This window comes from Coffea eugenioides, chromosome 2, assembly GCF_003713205.1.
Source record: "Coffea eugenioides isolate CCC68of chromosome 2, Ceug_1.0, whole genome shotgun sequence".
Taxonomy (NCBI): domain Eukaryota; kingdom Viridiplantae; phylum Streptophyta; class Magnoliopsida; order Gentianales; family Rubiaceae; genus Coffea; species Coffea eugenioides.
This window is the reverse complement of record NC_040036.1, coordinates 59,444,637-59,460,050: the sequence shown is the minus strand read 5'-3', so window position 1 is coordinate 59,460,050 and position 15,414 is coordinate 59,444,637. Positions and strand designations below refer to the sequence as shown.

General features: G+C 36.5%; 2 protein-coding genes across 2 annotated transcripts; one reads left to right on the top strand and one right to left on the bottom strand.

Moving 5' to 3' along the window:
- Positions 1 to 4,083: 4,083 nt before the first annotated feature.
- Positions 4,084 to 4,792, top strand: LOC113759980 (putative nuclease HARBI1). Its single transcript, XM_027302559.1, has 2 exons — positions 4,084 to 4,297; positions 4,401 to 4,792. The coding sequence occupies exons 1-2, from the start codon at positions 4,084 to 4,086 to the stop codon at positions 4,790 to 4,792; spliced, it is 606 nt and encodes a 201-aa protein (XP_027158360.1).
- A 1,220-nt stretch (positions 4,793 to 6,012) lies between these two features.
- LOC113759978 lies at positions 6,013 to 13,584 on the bottom strand. The gene is made up of 2 exons (XM_027302558.1): positions 13,476 to 13,584; positions 6,013 to 8,941 (listed from the first exon to the last, which is right to left on the bottom strand). The coding sequence occupies exon 2, from the start codon at positions 8,920 to 8,922 to the stop codon at positions 6,013 to 6,015; it is 2,910 nt and encodes a 969-aa protein (XP_027158359.1). The 5' UTR covers positions 8,923 to 8,941; positions 13,476 to 13,584.
- Positions 13,585 to 15,414: the final 1,830 nt, after the last annotated feature.

Here is a 15,414-nt window from a genome sequence, read left to right as displayed (position 1 = left end):
GAATGTCTTCAGTAGCTCCTGATGCTCACCTTGGTGGTAGTGAGGAACAAACATTACCTGGGGCAAGGGGTGGTCAAGAAAGTATGCTGATGGGTAGAAAAGGAGGTTAGATCGAGACTTATGGGCTGCCTCAGCTAGCAGTATTGTCAATTCTGGTTCCAGCGAGTATAGCGACTGACAATGGGGGTGAATAACGGGTCTGTTGTCCGTGTGGAGGTTGATGAGAAAACTGAGGTCGAGAATGTTAGTGAAACAAGTGAAGGTGACTGTCGTGTACATAACTTGAGAGCAACTGACATCGCGTTGGCTGGTATAGGTGCAGAATTAGAGGTTCCGAATGCAGAGGCTGCCGTCGAATTACCTCTAGTGGCAGGTAATTTATGTTGGAAAAAGGGTACCAATACAGGCACACAATATCAGAGTTAGCCCAAGACAAATTTCTCTTTCCCCAAGTACCAGTTAAATAGGAATAAACCAAATAACCAAATAATAATATCAATAGTAATAGTAAAATGCAAGAAAAATAAAAGGCACAGGACACCAAAATTTTTACGTGAAAAATCCAAATTAGGAAAAAGCACGGGACCTAGTCTAGTCAAAATCTCTACTATCATAATAATGGGAATATACAGGTCTACCTGAAATATTTGAATGACAACAATATCACCAATACCAATCAAGCCAATCTGCTACAAAACCACCCCAAAAAATTATAACTGTCAAAGAAATGGGTTTGTAAAGGTGTTACTAAACAAAGAGAAAATCTGAAATCTGAACCGATAAATGAGTAGAGCCTGACGAGAGAATCGCGTTGGTAGAATTTCGTCTCAATCGGATTTCAAATCACCCTCCAATAAATACCGTGAAGTTTCTCTCTCTCTAGCTCTTTCTTTCTCTTCATTTTTCTCCCAACCAACAAGAGTGGCGGCTGAAATCTTTTTTGCTCGCACAAGAACCGAAGAATGATCCTATATGCAGGTGATCCCGTTTTCTTTTTTTTAAGTCAAATTTTTGACTTAAATCTAAAAGTGTTTGGTTTTGTGGTTTGGCCCACATCCAACAATCTCCCCCTCCAGCTCATTTGGGGGGTACAGTCAAACGTGCTTCCTGTCTACAAAACATGAGTTTTTCTTTAGGCAATGTCTTGATCAACATGTCAGCACCATTATCATCTGTATACACCTTCTCAAGTGTCAACAACTTGGAATCCAGTACTTCCTGAATCCAATGACAGCTACTGCTTCACTGCTGATGACGGACACTGGAAAAACTTGGTGCAGGTATGGAATTATAGCTGTCTTTACTTTTGTGAATTTACTTGCTTAGGATGCGCTTGGCATGAATACTTGTTTATTTGAGCAAACTGTTGACAAATGAGTTAGGGAATGACCTGCTGAGTATTTGGTACTGACCAAAAATATATATTCAGACCTGCTGCAAACTCATTGTCACACTTTGGCTACAACGGTAGGGCATTACTATAGGAATTTTTCTATTATGAAAGGTTCTTGTAAAGCTTGGTAGATTTTACAGTTTTTTTACCCTGTCACTTGATTCTTACATTAAAAAATTTGATGCAACTACACATTTAGTTCAGCTATTGCTATTTAAGTTGTTGAATACAATTCAAATTTTAATTTAGTCGATGGTCTCGGGGCCAGGAGATTGCTAGTTCATTGGATACAATAGATTTCATGTGCAAATAGTTCATGCCTGCTATTTAGCATATGTTGAGGTTGGCTTTCGCAGATTTACTGTGTTGTCTCTTGTTCTAAAATTAATCTTTGCTTCAGATTTATGCTTATCTGATACATTCACTGTCCTATTAGTTTGACAAGTAGTTACATAGTAGCTTAGGCGAAATTCCTTGGTGCTGACTGCTTAGGCGAAATTCCTTGGTATTGACCGCTATTTTGCTTTTCATTAGACCAATTCCTCTTATACTGAATTCAAAAAAGAGAACTCATGCTACTGGTATGATCGGCTAACACCAATACTGCTTGGAAAACACGTCACAGGCAGCCATGCCCAATCTACAAGCAAGGTAGTACCATCGGAACCGCCTCGCCGTGAAAAGGCCAACACTTCTACTAGGAGTCGGAAGAAAAAAGGTAAAGTCTCTAACTCGAGGGCCCCTAATCCTGCGAACATGGGCGACCAAGGGGATGAAGATGAAGTCTACTATGTTCCTCTAGTCCCAGGGGCTATTGGAGGAAAACGGCCAGCCTCAAGCCTAGGGACAAGCGGTGATCCAGAGGGGACTAGAGGGTCAAAATCAACAAGGTCATCTACTGGTCTTGAGAATGCTATAGCAAAATTGGAAATTACTCTGAACTTATACTGGACGACAGACGGAGTAGGATGGAGTTCGAGTCCTTATATAGTATAATCCAATGCCAGGACGTGATTAAAACAATGGAGATTCTCGACAATTGAAGAATATATGCTAACTGTCATTATGCCAATAATGATAGAGAGGGGAACGAGTTGTGTTCCTTAGGACTTCTAAAGCAGACCAATACAGCTATATCCTTAAGTTGATGAAGGAGAAGGGCTTGGCTTGAGTTGTAGGTGGTGAAAATTTTATATTGTACTAGTTTATGTGTGCTGCTGAGACTTCAAAGTTTTTCTTTATTTATTGCTGGCTTGAAGTTTTTGACAAGGCACAACTTCTCCCGTGGACAGCCTACTCAATTTTGATGCATGTAACATAGGGGTCAGCAATCATTTTAATTAGTTCTATGGTGTGTATTTCCCTACCCCACTTTGATGGAGTAGGCTTTGTCAGGAATCCCAAATAAGATGAATTTTTTATTTATAGGAATTTGTATCTTAGTTAGTTTTGTTGTTCTTACTTATCTTAAAAAGTAGATGCCCATTGCTTTATTATATTTTATGTCAGAGTTTTGTCATGTTTCCCCAGGCTTTCTTCAGGACCTTGTCATGTCTGTCTTAAGTCTATCATCTATACTTCATACAAGTTTCTGAAAATGCGAAAATACATGTGTTCATCTGCTATATAGACCTGCTATTTGATTTTTCAAAATTGTATCTGATAACTGGTTCGTCAGCCATACAAGCTATAAATATATGGTAGTACCATATGCACTTCACTCCAATTGCTTGCTATACAAAAGAAAGAACGAGTTTCAGAGACAGAAAAGCTCTGACGAATAGGCATACAAGTTGCTCATAATCAATGTGCCTATTGATTGTCTAAGTAGTAGCTCTCCGACGAAAGGGTGCAGCAATCTGCAAATACTTGGTGTGCCCGTGGATTAGATAAGTATTTGCTTCGCACTCAAAATGCAATCTATATGCTGTGTATCAATTTTATAGATATATATATACACAAACACGTATATAAATAAGTTTATGAAATTAGATATTCACACATGAACACACTTATATAAAAATATATACAGATATATACTCAATTATCATGACATGGAACAACTGCCGTGGTGCTAGGGGATAAAATTCAGCTCGCATGAGGCAAGATGAGGAGGATGAAGCCTTACTAGTTATGAGTGTCTCGTTAATGCTAATGCATCCATCTCTTGCACACATAACCAACAATCAACCAATTTCGCAACATGATGGCTCAGTCACCAGCAGACAATGGGTGGAGCGATTACTGAACGGTCATCATAGACGATCAATAGACAACATGCATATCACAGTTGATAATTTTATGCAACTGTCCGATATCCTTGTGGAGGGCCAGTACGTTCCACACAACTACCAACAACGTGTGCCCATACAGGAAGCGCTAGCTATGACTTTAATGTTGGTGAGCCACAAGCATACACACTGCGTGTTGGGGACTATTTTTGATTGATCCATTGAAACGATTAACCGAAATATAAGAAAGGTGCTCCGAGGCCTGTGTCTATTTGCAGCTGAAATAATACGATCGGGTGACCAGACTGGAGTTCATTCACGAATTGCAAACTCAACAAATTTTTATCCATAGTTTAAGATAATATATAAGGAAGAGTTTTAGAGAAGGATCGCTGTTGTTCTATCATTACAAACTAACAAATATATGTTTTCCATAAATATTAGGATGCCGTATGAGCGATGGATGGTACCCACATCTCAGCTTGTCCTCCGACAGGCGAGCAAATGGCATATACAAATCGGCACGAGTTTCAATCACAGAATGTTCTGACAATGTGTGACCATGACATGCGCTTCATCTATGTGTATGCTAGATGGGAGGGTGGTGCACATGATGCGCGAGTTTTGGAATCAGCATTAGCATATCCGTCCGATTTTTCACTGTCGTCACCTGGTAATTAATCGTAAGAATTTTTCAAGTCAATAAATGGCATGCTTTAAATGCTAAACACCTGCTAGTTAGCTCATTTAGTAACTACAATAACTTCTTCAATTAGGTCACTACTACTTAGTCGATGTAGCATATAGGAATGTTCCTGACTTCATATTCCCGAATAAGAACGTGGGCCCCGAATCTCCTGCAAAGACCTTGTTCAATACTCCGCATTCGCAGTTTCGAAATGTTATTGAGCGTCCATTCGGTGTGCTGAAGAAAAGATTCAAAATTTTAAAGGATCCGGTAGATTTACATGAGCACTCAAATAACTATAGTCATTGCTTGTTGTGCGTTGCACAGCTTTTTAAGGATGCACCAACCAGAAGATGCCCATTTTCAAAGGTTCGAATTAGAGGATGTGTATTTAAATCAAGAGCCAGAAGTAGGTGGGCCAGTACCACAGTCATTCGCATTGAACGTATCTCCTACAGAGCTTGCAGAATGGATGGCTAAGCGAGACTACATAGCGACTCAAATGTATGCAGTACGAGGGCGACGATGCCATTAGGTGTTTTTGGAATTAACCGACCGTATTCAAACATGAAATTTATAATTGTCCTTAGGAGTATAATTGATGGATGGAGTGTACTTAAAATGCCCTTTTGTTCCAACTATTAAATTAATGTGTACAGTATGTGTATTAAGTGTGAATTGGTTAGATTATAACTCCCAAAGTCAAAAATTTTTGAAGTCAAAGTCAATTGATTAAATTCAATAATAAGTTGCTGTCCAAACGCTAATATGCTTCTATTCACTTACTATCCAAACGCCTATTTCATATTTACGCAATCTTAAAAAGTAACCTAAAAATAATCGCAAATAATCTACTATCCAAACAGTTCCATTGTATCATGATACATAGGCCTGTCAACGGGTCGGGTCTAGACCCGGATCCGGACCGGATCCGTGAAATTATTGCGGGTATGGGTAGGGATTTAATTCTGTTTCCCGGATCCGGATCCGGATCCGTTTTGTCAAACAAAAAAACGGGTCGGATACGGAATATAGTATTTCGACCCGTATTAGACCCGGATCCGGATATAAATGAATTAATAATTTAAAAAATATATATTTATCAATATAATTTGATTAGGGTGATGTATTTTAATAAAGTTAATTTGATTTCTTTTCTTATTTGGTTTTTTCTTTGCATTAGTTAGAAATTAGTTTACAAATATATTTTTTTCTCATTTTTATTAGAAATTATAAATTTTGGTAAATTTGTTTGGGTAGACCCGGATTCGGATCCGGAACCCGCCGGATCCGGGTTGGGAACATAGAATAAAAGACCCGTCGGGTAAACGTGTCGGATCCGGATCCGGCATAGTAATTCGGGTCCGGGTCCGGAATAATGAATTCCGGCCCGGACCCGGCCCGTTGACAGCCCTAATGATACATGATAATATGTTTTGACAAAAAAAAAAAAAATTGACATAGCATAATCATGCGCAAATCACATGAAGTGTTACTTGTACAACAAAGTTGGTATAAAATTTACAATTACACGAAAACTATACAAGTTATATCAAGTATATTAAGAATTACATGATCCGTATGAACCGGACAGAATTCAACTTGTGAGAGTTGGATCCATGGTGATTTAGCTTGCTAGTAAAGCAATATGTCCGCAGGAGTCGAAAGCTGTCTCTTTTATTGTTATTCTGCAGAAAGGATTAGGTAGCAAGCTTATAATCTTCCTCTATCAGCTCCTTCACCAATGGTTGCTTGAGTAAACTGCGGTCCAGCTTAGGACATGAGTGCAATGTTACAGATTCAAGTTGGCAGTCTATCGATGGGAGTGGATCCTCCAAACTTCTTTCCCCTTCATATAGAAGCCTAAACAGTTGAGGCAGATAGTAAAGCTTTATTTTTCTCAAACGCGGAAGGGCAGAGAAATCATCATTACCCATCTCATCACTCCTTTCTATTATCTCCTTTAGAGACTCACAATCCTCAACTATTAACTCCTCTAAACTACAAAAGCATTGAGCCAGTGACCCAGAGAAAATGTACTCTAGCTTAGGGCATGTGGCAACTGTCAATGATTTAAGGGCACGAAAGCTTCCTTTGTGCAGTTGGTCCTTACAGATGCTCTTGAGTTTCCACAAATAATGCAACCCCAGGTACTCGAGAGAGGGATAGGCAGGTTCATCAATGATCTCAGATATGATGAACTCGATGTTGGGACATTCTCTCACCACACAAAATGACAGTTGTCTGCTATTGGTGATCCCAAATTCTGAGAGGTTGCAAACAGCAGAATGATGATCCAAATAGAATGCCGTGACATAACTTAGAACATTTTCAACAGCTTCTGGTACTTCTTTTCCATTTACAAACCTCAAACATCTATCCTGCTCGTTGAACTTGTGTTCTACATCACCTGAGACTCGGTCCACAATGCGTTTAACATCTTGGCCTACAACAAACTTGAACTTATTAGAGCCGATTCTTTTCCATGCTGGACACCTTATAAAGTGTTCCATGATTTCCACCTTTGTAAAGTAGAAGTGTAGATAGCTCAGATGCTTTAAGTTCCCTATGTTCTGCATTATAGCTTCTGCATTTTTTACCCATCGTAAATCTTCAGGATGCACAACAATGGTTAATGCTTCTAAATGTTGAAGCTTTGAGACTGTTTCAGAAGAAAGCAAGACATTTGGCAGGTGATCACTTTCTCTTCCGTCATCAGTTCCGTAAAATGAAATCTGCAGGTGCCTTAAATTTGTCAGCTGCCCTAATTCGTCAGGAGCCTTTTCGAGCTCAGTCCCCAATAGATCAAGAACTTCAATGTGTTCAAGTCCTTTGATTTCTGGTGGAAACATATAGATAAAGCTGCAATCCCTTAAAATAAGAACTTGAAGCTTGTGCAGCCCAAAAATTGAAGATGGCAAAGATCGAAATCTGTTGTCAGAAAGGTCTACAACTCTGAGAGAAGGCATGTCACTAAAAAGTGACTCTGGTATTGGTCTTAAGCTGGGATTCCTTTGGAGGAAAAGAAGTACCAGGTTAGGAGAATAAAGTTTTTGTGGAAGTGAATAGAGTTTTTTTGGAAGTGAAGGGAATGCGTCTGTCAAGTCCATAACTCCAGCTTGTTTCCATTGATCCTCATTTGGAGGTTTCTTCATTTTATCACCTTCATTTCTAAAGACTAGATGCTTTGGTAGGGTGGAATTGGCTAGGTTAAAACTTTCAAGGGGTTCTGGTGATGAATAATCTGTATCTGAACTTTTGCATCGATCCAATTCCAACTCCACGGTCTTGTCTCTTGCAAGAATGCGATAATTTTCTTTTCCTGAAAGAAAATCCCAGCGCAAGAATCCATTACTTAGATTCTGCCATTTACTCAAAGAAGTCCCACGAGGGATTTCCAAGCTGATGTCCATGAACTGTGATAACTCGCCCTCTACTGAGATGCTGACTAGCGTTGTGGTTTCCGGATCGGTGCTCAGGATTGGGGGATTATTACCACTTTCAGCTCCAGAAGAAATGTCACCTCGTATGTTGAAAGCAGTTCCTGGAGTATCGTTTGATTGAGAAGAACCAGATCCACTGTCCACTTGCTCCAATTGTAAAATCCTTTCTACCTCCGGAGTGGTGGCTTTAGGCTCCATCTGTGTAGAAGGATAAGCAGCAGACACGACTTCATCCTCAAGCTGTAACACGGGCTTAGACAATCCAGGAAATTGAGCAGCCCCATGCTCTTCTTGAATGCTAGGTGACAATTTCATTGAGCCTGCTTCATGATCACCTTTTGCTTCATATACTTGCAATTTTTTCTGCCCAAATTTCTCTTCACTTGGTGCAGCAGATAAATCAGTAGGAGGGGGCAACATTTCTGTTTCATCCTGATGCTCCATCTCATCTTGCAACGTTGAACTTTTAGCTGAATCGGACTTGACTACATTTTCTCCTACGTGCTGTTGGTCTTTAGATTCCAAGGAAATGTCTTTTTCTTTCGATTCTTGTGGCCGTGGTATCAGCTCCATGGAAGAATCTCGAACTGACGATTGTCCAATTTTGTTTACATCATCTTTCGGGTAAATCTCCTCCAATTTTTTAGTTTTTTGGCTCTGGATCAACGTCTCGTGTGAGAATTCTTGCCATCCTTTAGCACTGTCTTCGAGCTTTTTCCCGGATTTCATCCTCTGCACCTTTGATGACTTTCTTGTATCCTTGCGAGTTGGCCAACTGAATTCAGTTCGTTTCACATACTGTCCCTGCGCGTAAAAGTGTTGTTCATCTTTCCTATCAAACTCCTTCAATTGTTGAATTTGGGAGTACAAAACGAGCAGTTTCTCAAGCAGTTCAATATAGTTGAGGTGACGACTCCCAATCTTTTTCTTTTTCCCCAGGGCATCACGAGCGTGTGTTTGAAATTCTTTTGCTTCTTGTACGCCAATGAAGAGTGCAGTTGAAATTTTGTTCCGCTCAAGTGCTTTGTCTATCGCATCATCAACTTGATTTATATCGTCTGATAGCTGGTCATTAGCCACTTCAATCTGCCGCAACATCCTCCTTTTTTGTCTCCACATTTCTAGTTTGCTAGGCCAAAAGCCACCTGATTTATCCACCAGCGCCATACTTGAACCGAAACACAAACTGCAGGAAGGTTAGGAAAACAGTACTTGTATTAAGCAAAACCTTTAAGAAACCATAGTAAGCAAACCTTTGAAGATTCATAGGCACGTAATATCCACCACTTTAGGAACTCAAAAACTCGTGTTTACGAAAACTGTATGTGATAAAGCGCAATGAAATTTTCAAAAATTAAATTGTGAAACTACGTAAGAAAAATTGCTTTTCCGCGTCCTTCTTGTTCAAAATTAACTCATAGTTGCGTAGGTTTAAAAGTGCAATGAATCTTTTGTCCAACTTATTCCATTCCCTGCCCCACATTCTATTGTATTATCATATCTTCGTCACAAAGATCTTACTGTAATTCTTGAAGCTTCCTTTAGTTATAATAACTACCAGTAGGATAAAAAATAGAATACAATAGGCTATATATATATATATATATATAATAGGAAAACAAAAAATATAATAGAAAATTCATAAAATTCCCATGTTTCTGTGATATTTTTGTTGTTAGTCGGTTAAATTTAGGGTTTTTCCCCATTAGTAGTTATTGAAATTTAAGAAAATCAAAAAGAGTTGAAATAAGATTGGAATTTAAGGAAACCAAACACCACACCACCATGCGCAACTCCCACTTAGAGTATAATAACGATATAAGATATTTCCTCCGTACCATAAAGATAGGTTTGTTTCTTTTTCACACAAATTAAGAAATTTAGTTAATATAATTTCAGCAATTATTTTTTCTTTGTACTTTCCTCAAATACCTTTATTAGTGTTAGATCATTCATTCAAAGTAAGAGATACATATTACTATACCTTAGAAAAACAGTAAATCTAGTTATTAGTACTGCATTTAATATTCCAAATAGAATCATTAACTAATGGAGTAGTGCATTTGCTAATAATTATGTACATTAAATATGAGCATATTATTAGTAAAATAACAAGCTAACTACTCTTTAGAAAAGGAAAGAAGCCTATAATTTGGAACAGACATAAAAGGAAAGTAAGCCTATCTTTATAGGACGGAGGGAGTAGTTGCCAACTATCATGTGAATGATGTCTTAACCAACATTTCTCGTAATAAAGTGAAATTTGCACTTTCTTATGGTAATTAAAACAAATTTAAGTTTGTAGTCCATGATATATTCAAATTGACTTTACATGGCAATGACTGCAATTATTTCTTCTTTTTAGCGAACGGTTATACTTAGCTTGAAAAGAGTGATTGTCAAATATACATACTTTAGAATACTTTCAAAAGTGCAAATATATATACATTCTTTCCTTGGAACTGAGGTGTTGATCTTCCATTGGGAGAAAGAAATTTTTATTTGCATCAATACTAAGGGCAAATATACGTGGAAAATGCATAAAAACTTAGATGTATATGAACATGTTATTGAAAATTATTAATTTTACTATGAAAAGTATGATAAAAAAGGCTATCTCAAATACCAGATTATGTTAGTAACTTGATTCAAAAACCGATATATTTCTCACAATCACGTCAGATCTTCTTGAAATGTAATATACAAGTACAACACATACCTGTGATAAAGGACATGCAACTTATTTAGATTGAGGAGCAATTTGAGGGAAGAGAACAATGGCGCAATAGCACAATGATACTAAGGTAATTGGAAGTTTTTTTTTTTGAGGGCATTGATTGTTGTGAGAGAATAGAGGGAAAAGAAAAGGAAAGAAAATGGAGGGATAAGGATTTCGATGTTTGAATTGGTTTTTGAAGAGGAAAAGAAAAGGATAGGGAAGAAAAAGGAGAGATGAGGTTTAAGGGTAAATTACATCTACCTCCCTACTACAAATTACTCCTCATGATTTGAACAAATAACAAAATGAACCTTTAAACTCATAATTCTATAACAAACGCCCCCTTCCCGTCAGTCAGTAGAGGTTTGAATGCTTATTTTGATTATCCCAGCAAAACATAATAAGTGAACGCCCCAATTTACCCATCCCTTAATGTTACAAATCCCTCTTTCTTTTCTTTCTTTTTATTTTTTTCTTTTTCCTCTTCATTTTATTTGTCAAGAAAAAACCAAAACTTTAAAGTCATAGAGATGGCCGGGCGCAATAGGATGGCGCCATAAGACACACTGCCAACCACTAGCAAAATCGATGAAATAACACCCAAGAGCTAGTCTTCTAGCATGCAACCCAGTTTCCTTTCTTGCTTTCTAGTTTGTTTCTTTATTATTCATACTTTTGTTTACTAAGACAAAAGAAAGCTTTTCAAACTACAAGATAGAATCAAGAATGGTAAAACAAAGGCTAACACAGTCCTATGAACTTTCCATCTAAAGTTCATCAATCCGATAAATACACAATGCTTATCAGGAACATACTCAAATTTTAGATCCACTCCAACTATTAAAATAAATAGAGGAAGTCAACTACAAATATCATAGACAGTACAAATCTAGAGCATAAGCATGAACAAGCTTTTTAGCCATTAGATCTCAAATTTGCAGCAAAATTCAATAGATGATTTTTTTTTTTTTTTTTTTTTTTGCTAATGAGCTTTCAAATGGAGAATATGCATACAGATGAAGGTCAAAGTACAAAAGTTTAAAAAACCCAAATCAGTGGTCCATGAAAGAGATAGGGAAGAAAGGGGATGGTAGTAGGGACATTTACGACACTAGAAAAAGAGATAGCAATTGAGAATGGAGAGGATGGAGATTATGAATGAGGTCCAATTGTTTCTTTCTTCATTTACCTTTATGTGATGATTGTTCTAATTTCCTATTTTTGTTAAATTTCTCCGCTACACAAGGATGGCATTTTATTTATGTTTTGTTTTTTACTTTTGCATTTTCTTTTTTTAAAAGTTTTTTATTAAAGCATTTGTATGGAGGATAATTTAGCCATTTGACCATCGCTAACAGTATGATGCTAACAGAGTTATTGCCAAGGGAGATATATCTTATTTATCCAAACTACAAGGACTATTAGGTAGTTTGGCTAAAAATAATTGTTTGTTATATGAGTCCTTGAATGTCGCAAAGCACCATTGCGCCACAAATGTATAACTTAAGTCACTATACCGAGTAGACAATTTTGAAGTTGCAGGTTGAAATTGCCCAAGAATTCTGGTTGGTAAGACTACAACATGTTGGCCTGATTTTTGGAACTATGAATAAATACACAAAATAATTTTGGTAATGACCAGATATCTGGCTAGGATTACAAACAAGTCGAAAACGAACTAACTCGGCCTTTTGCTCAATCTTATCAAGTTCAACTTGAATTTATCAAAGCTCAAACCTGAACTTGAAAAATTGAAGAACTTATAAGGTAGTGTTCGAGCTGAGATTCATGTTTGAATTTGAGTATAATCAAGCTTGAACTCATGCTTGACTTTTATCTAATTTGGATAAGAATAACCAAAAACTAAAATATACTTTTGGGTTAAATGCACTAAACCTCCTTGAATTTAACCCTTAGTTATGTTTTGCCCCTTTGAACTTATTAAAATATGCACTTTGTCCCCCTATTTGATATTTTAAGACAAAAGTGCATTTACTATTTTATTTTGTTTTATTTTTGTTTATTCAGTCCCTTGTTTTTCCTTTCCACTAATTTCTTTTATTTATTTATTTTTTTACTTATTTCCTTTTTTGCACTTCTTCATGTCATTGTTTTGTTTCACTTTCCTATTAGTATTACTAATTTGTATGCTTATTACAATATTGTAATCATCTTTTACTTATAATTTCATTCTTTTTTTTTTATTTATTTACACTATTAGAAAGTTTCATATGAGTTATATGGCATAATTAATTGATATATGCCTATCAAAATAAAAAAGTGTATATTAATAGAAATTTGAATATGTAAAAAGATATTAGTATATTAGAACTTTAAATTACGTAATAATTAAAAGTATATCCCAAAAAACAAAGTAATTAATAATTTTATTTACTTTTTTTATGTATGGTTGATTATCCGCTACTGTTTTATCTATAACTCTGCCAAATGCTCAGCTAATTTTTTTCTAAAATACCCCAAGATACACAAAGGAGAGATCCAAGGCCTCTAAAATCAGGGGGAGTTACTATTGAAGCTGATTAGTGGCTAGCGTAGCCCAGATTTGGACCTCATAATTCAATTTTTTAACAAATAAAAACATTTAAATTTAGAAATTAATTGTCCAAACTGTGAAAATAGAAAGGTCTAAAGCATTCCAAATGAAACTGTATTTGAAGGTTTTCAGGTTCATAAAGTGGAATCAAAATAACTGTGATTAGATGGTACTTCAAGATCTTGCAGCAAGATCCAGTGGTGAGATTCTTCTCCCTGTGTATCACATACATGTAGATATACACGCCGTATTTAGAAGGAATACAAATGAAACAAAGCAGAACCAAGTTATCGGATGTCAGGATCAATTTCAGAAGAGGCAAGTTGAGCATACGTTTTCCCTTTCTACTTTTTAAAACGCAAAAGCAAACGATTCTTATAGTCACCAGATAACGGGGAAAAGAATCTTCAATAATCTTAGATCATCAAGAAAAGGTAGTATACTTACAGGGTAAGTTCAATAATCCTTTGAAGCAGAGAGATTGTTTGCCGAGCTGCAGGCAAGAGAGCAATCAGAGAGTCAACGATGAGGAAGCAAACAGTCCGTTACTTCTGAGTTCCAACCACCATTTTGTAGGCTTTAGCGTATGTCGCGTGCCAATAATTTGTCATTCAGCGTACTTCTTCCTGGCCTGACTTGCGTCCGGCTTCTTGCTTTCCTCTTCTTTTATATTCTTTCTTGCTTTCCTCTCTTCTTTTATATTCTTTTTTACTTGAGAATTGCCTATTCCATCCCTTAAGTACTTTCTTATTTATTCCCAGAGGTCCCGTAATTTTTTGTTAAACTTTACTGTCCCTATACTAGCTTTTGATTTTAGGCAAAAAAAAAAAAATTACAGGATTAACTCCACTTAACACCCTTAAACTTGTATTACTTTTTACTTTACATTCTAAATTTTAATTTTGAACATTTTGCATGCTAAATTTTCAAGTTTGTACTATTTAAATTCATCAATAACAACTTTAGGAAAATTAACAGACCTAATAAATCAATGGCAATGTGCCAAAAGAGATCAAAAGGCGCCAAGGTATCATAGTAAAAATAAAATAGTACATTGTTATTAATTTACACAATCTTTTATCTCGTTAATTTTGCTAATAATATTAGTAATTAAGACTATATAAATTAATGACAATGTGCTAAAAATGGTTAATAAAGGTTAAGGGATCACGGTATAAACAAAACAGTACATTTAAATGGGACAAACTTGAGAATTTAAGGTGCAAAATCTCCAAAATAAAAAATTTAGGGTACAAAGTGTTCAAAATTGAAGTTTAAAATGCAAAATGAAAAAGTGATACAAGTTTAGTGCAAAGTGGAGTTAATCCAAAATTATGTGTGCTTCCTGCTTGCCGATCAAAAGGGTTAATTATATTGCCTCCCCTGAAATTTGGCCAAATTATGAAATCTACCCTATAATTTGGCTAAATTACAATCAAATCCCTTGAAAGGCAATTCCATACTTCTCTCTCCACAGTCTTGCTTTCATCTCACGATCCCCTAATCATTTTTCGGTTTTTCTTTGGCCTCCTTTAATTCCCCGTACTCATGTATTCCTCTATAGTCTATACCTGTGTCTTAGCCTCCATCTTTTTTGACTTATTCCTCTTTTTTATAATCCTTTTTTAGTCTTCTCCCTTGAAATTGAATCTACGCGTTTTTCTAAAAATAAACAAGATTCAACGTGGATCTTTTTGAGGTACTTTAATGAAGCAAAGCGTAAGAAAATGGAGATGATAGCCAGTGTTTTTCAACTCGGACCGGACCGGCCGGTCCGACCGGTTCAACCGGGAACCGGTCAAGTGTCCGGTCCGAGCTGCCCTAAAAACTCGGATGACAGAAACTCGGTCAAGCCCGGGTCAAAACCGGGTTTGACCGGAAACCGGTAAAACCGATGAGAACCCGGTTTTTTTATTTGCCGTTTTTGTTGCCTTTTTTTTTTCTTTGCCTATCTAAATTCCTCCTGATCTCTCACCTCTCTAAAACCCATTTTCACCTCCTCAGCTCCTTCAATTTAGCCACCACAATCAGTGCTTGATATCGTTTTCTAAATAAGATTTAATCTTAGATATGGGGAAAATACCAAAAAAAAAAAAGAGAGATGAAGAAAAGAGCAGATTGAAGAAAAAAGATAAAAGTTTGATTATTTGTTAGTTTTGAAAATAAATACCTAAGGATATAAGAATGGAAATCCTGAAAAGAAATAAGAAATAAGAATGGAAATAAAAACTCAAAAAAAAATGAAAAGCAGAAAGAATGGACAAGACTAGCTTGTCCACTTTGTTCTTGAAGTTGTAGTTAGAACCCAGAATAGACAAGACTTCAATGTCTATTGTAAAGCTTACTCTTGCACTGAATCCATATCAAGAGAACTAAAAAATCAAAA